Here is a 4194-nt window from a genome sequence, read left to right on the forward strand (position 1 = left end):
CTTCGGATCTGTCTGTTCGTGCTGTCAGGAACCACAGACATCACATCTTATTGTGGCACCACAGCCAGTGTTATTTTAGCATTTTTGAGATTCTATTATAGTTTTTATTAATATTTTGATTTATTTATTTTTTCCCATTTTTGTTTTATTTGTAAAATGTCAGTAATTTTGTTGTGGTTTTATGATTTTCATTAGTTATATTTAGTAAAGTTTTTAATTAGGTTAGCTAGAGAAAGCCAGCCTACTGATCTGCTATTTAAGTTTCTTTTTATTATTCTTATGAGACTAAAATTTCTGAATGCTGCTCCTCCTAGAGCTTTCAAGCTAAATCCACCAAACTCAGCCCATCTGACTTGGTGTGCTTAATCTTTTCAGACTGATCTGACTTGCACCTTGCGGTGAGATAAAACACTATAGATCTCATTATAATCAGAGATGCTGTCTACACTGGATGCAGCTCGACACGACAAATGTCCGACAGAAAGCTGCTGCTGCGTTCTATCAAAGTCCCTTTAAGATGTCATGTCACTCGGCGGCCATCTTTGAAACGTCTTTTGGTCATCCAAGTGCAACTCCTGTCTCTTTGAATGAGGAAACATCAAATTCTACAAAACTGTTCACTAGACTTGCGATTAAATTTCATATTTGAAATCACCAAAGAAATCTGTGTCTGTGGGACGCTTCTAATGGCAGGTGCAGTGACGCGTTGACTGATTAGCAATTGACTACTCCATTCAGAAGGCGGGGCTTCCTGCGATTGAGCGGCCATATTGAGCGTTGCATTTTTCCCCATTCAAAACTATTCGAGTGACATCTGTTAGAAACATGCTAGAAACATGTTATAAACCTATATCTAATCTATCTAAATGTTCAGACTTCAGGCTTTTTCAGCTGCTTTAAAATTTCAGGCTAGGCTTTCTCAAGCCAACCTAAAGTTTGTCTTGACAAACATTTTTATCTAGTTTTATTTTAGTATATCACATTAAAGTGAGAAATGTTGCTTTAGCAATTGGCTGAAATAAAATATGCTTACTGTTATATTTCACTTCAGTTATGTATATTTCAACTGACAGTGTTTTTTGTAGTTTTAGTTAACTGTAATAACCCTGGTCAAAGGTTAATCATATTTGGTATTTAGGATTAAAAAAATCCAAAAATGGAATCTGCTGATTAAAATTGGATTTTAGATTATGCAAATCAAATACGAGCCAAATTATTTCGGTCAGAAATGGTTGACATCTAACATGCACAAGATCAATTTATTTAAAAACATGCAAAGCTGATAAAGCAAGACCACATGTAAAGTTATAAAGCAACTATGAAACTGAATAAAGCAACTTGAAAACTAAGATTACAAAAATATCCTGAAAGTGGTTATTAAAGCTGCTGTGATGTTCTTGTGAGTCCTGTAGCAGCTGAATGCTCTGATGTAGTTTCATAACCCAGTTTCTTCATGTCTTTAGTCACAATGTTGAACTGTAGTGTAACAAAACCTTGCGAGCGCACCCTCGTAACTGCAAACAGACAAAATTGCATCAGTTATGGCTTGTAAATACACTTTATTGCAGTAGAACAGTTTCTGTGGACCCGCACCTTGGCTTGAGATGGAAAACATCCACTGAAATATCATATTTCATTTGGAGGCAAGGGTTAAATAAAAGCTTACCTTCTCTTCCCTCTCCTTGGGCAACAACCTTGGGATCTGTGAACTCAGGACGCCTTCCCATCAGCCAGCTGCGTACAAGATATAACATGTTAGATACAGAGTCAAATGAAAACAAATGTTTTCAAGTAACAACGTACCTTCACATTTGAAATGTTCATAGAAGTTGCACATTACCTAAAACTTAGTTCAAGTTAAGTCTTGAGGGCAAAAAGGAACGGCAGCAGCAAAATTAAATTCAGATTACAACCCTAAGCTACTGCATAATTAATTGGATAATTCAAAATTCTTATGTCTACATGCAAATTTGAATGAAAACACCAGCCGAGGTAAATGTGGAATATTTGGGAGAAATCAGATATAACCTTGTGAACTTCTGAAGTCTTGACGTAGACTCGGGAACAAACATGGGAATGGTCTTGGTGTGTCTGGACAGAGAGCATTCATATGTAATTGTGCATTTCAGACAGATTTTGAGCATGCTGGCTGCTTCCGTCACGTAATGACAACAACCTTAAAGCGACTCACTTTCCAGGTGTAAACGGGATGTGTACGGCTCCATAACCTCTCACAACATCATTTCCAAAAGTGTCGGGGCCATACACACTAACCACAATCTGGGGCCCTGAAGAAAAAATCAATAGAAATGGATGGATACTTAAAAATATAAATTGTGGTCACAATTATTAAGCTGCATTACAATATATGACATGGCAGATTTCATGCAGATCTTCAGAACAATATTCCTTCATCATAAATTTAAGACCTTTTTTAACTAACTTTTTTAAGACAAACTAAATAAATTAAAGGAATAAACTGAAGGGAACACAATACAACAGTATGTTCTCTAAATGTAAATGTTTAGGAAGCACACAATAAGTTGCATTACAACTTCCAGCAGATCTTCATTACTTTTTAATTCATTTGACAAAAAGGGCTTGAATAGCTCTGCGCTTAACCACTAGAATACGGAAATAACTGAACCTATTGATCACACTGCAAAAATGTTTTTGATGTTATTCCTTAAGTATTTTTGTCTCATTTTCCAGTGCATAGCCACAGTGTCTAAAGATTAAATCAAAATGTCATAAAATAATAAGTCTTGTTTTCTGTGAAGCTGATCAAAGTGAAGTGAGTTCAATATTTAAAACAAGAACAATTATTGGCCAGTGGACTCAGAAACAACTTAAAAGGGAGAACAAGATTTCATGTTCCACTGACTGATATTTATTCTTATTAAATCATAAACACACTTCATTTTGTTCAGTTTCTCACAAAATAAGACTTCATATCTTCATTTTGCATCTCAACTAAATGTTGATATAAGAACGTTTAGATATTAATATTGGAAAACAAGACAAAAATACTGAGGAAAAATAAATATATATATTGCAGTTATGGCATTATTTAATTCCTTAACTTCATGAACTGAAGATTTTCTGCTCTGATTTAAGTCCCTTTAAAGGCCTTAATTTGTGGAAGGGTGAATTAAGACCTTTAAGTTTAAGTTTATTACCTTTAAGAGCCACAGAAACCCTGCTCCATACAATTGATTCTGACTCAACCAAACCTGGGTCACTTACAGCCAAATGGGTTCGTGCTTTTGAATGTGATGTCCAATGGGAAATTCCACACCAGACTCTGAGATCCTCTACCTTTTGATGTTATTTGAGAAATTCCCTCTTCCAAGCCCTTCAGATTGTGGGAAAAAGACACAAACTTATTACTGGAACATATGAGAATACATATATAAAGTAGTCCAGATTTCCATACTGTAAATATTTCCATTACAGTGTAAAGCGGGTTGTGACTCACTGATGTGGGCGCCCAGTCGTGTCCATAAACAAAGCAATACTTGCAGTAAAGATCATCATATTCTGGGAACTTAAGATAAAATACGACATTTTATCAATCCAGTTAACACATATTAATAGCACACAGTTTACTGCATCAAACACATCCTCTAAAAAATCAATGTTAACTTACATCGGCTGCTTCGATTTGCCCATTAACCATGAGAAGAAAAACAGCTGGATTGTTTGAGGTCATTTCCACGCCATTAACAACCTGGAAAACATTTAAATCACACCAAACCACCCTCGCTGCTCTGAAATCGCAGTTCAGATGTGAATTAATGGATTCCCGTTGTCAACATCCTCTGGCTGCTATGGACGCTTTCAGTACGGCAGGCGACACGGTTCAAAATTGCGGAAATAAAATGCGTTTTTAAAATGCTAACTTTCTCCACTAGATGGTTGTCGTGGACATGAAATAGGAACTTTTTTGGTTTCCAGGATTTATCGATGAAGGCTTATGGCTTTCCTGTGTGGAAATCATGGGTCTTTGGTTTTCGCATTCTCTCAAGACACAGGATTCAAAAAGCTTCACTGGCATTTATTTGCATAATAAAATGGCTTTATATTGCCTGGAACATCAATAAACATTAAGCACATTCGTAGATACAATACAAATCAAAACTATGGGCACACGACTCAATATTTATTATTATTTTCCACACGAATAATACATAG

At 35.8% G+C, this 4194-nt stretch overlaps 1 protein-coding gene across 1 annotated transcript; it reads right to left on the minus strand.

The window, feature by feature from the left end:
* Nucleotides 1-1232: 1232 nt before the first annotated feature.
* Nucleotides 1233-3868, minus strand: LOC109109335 (B9 domain-containing protein 1). The gene is made up of 7 exons (XM_042721470.1): nt 3650-3868; nt 3479-3547; nt 3247-3355; nt 2192-2288; nt 2029-2091; nt 1667-1734; nt 1233-1514 (listed from the first exon to the last, which is right to left on the minus strand). Exons 1-7 carry the CDS (start codon nt 3710-3712, stop codon nt 1378-1380), a joined length of 606 nt encoding a protein of 201 aa, XP_042577404.1. The 5' UTR covers nt 3713-3868; the 3' UTR covers nt 1233-1377.
* Between the last annotated feature and the right edge of the window lie 326 nt (nt 3869-4194).

Source organism: Cyprinus carpio, chromosome A3 (genome assembly GCF_018340385.1).
Source record: "Cyprinus carpio isolate SPL01 chromosome A3, ASM1834038v1, whole genome shotgun sequence".
Classification (NCBI taxonomy): domain Eukaryota; kingdom Metazoa; phylum Chordata; class Actinopteri; order Cypriniformes; family Cyprinidae; genus Cyprinus; species Cyprinus carpio.

Bases quoted from the DNA above. Each gene is read 5' to 3' on its own strand.
- LOC109109335 (XM_042721470.1), bottom strand. From the start codon at position 3,712: ATGACCTCAAACAATCCAGCTGTTTTTCTTCTCATGGTTAATGGGCAA. The intron at 3,356-3,478 runs GTGAGTCACAAC...CACAATCTGAAG, and splicing joins ACGACTGGGCGCCCACATCA to GGCTTGGAAGAGGGAATTTC. The intron at 2,092-2,191 runs GTGAGTCGCTTT...CTCTCTGTCCAG, and splicing joins ATCCCGTTTACACCTGGAAA to ACACACCAAGACCATTCCCA.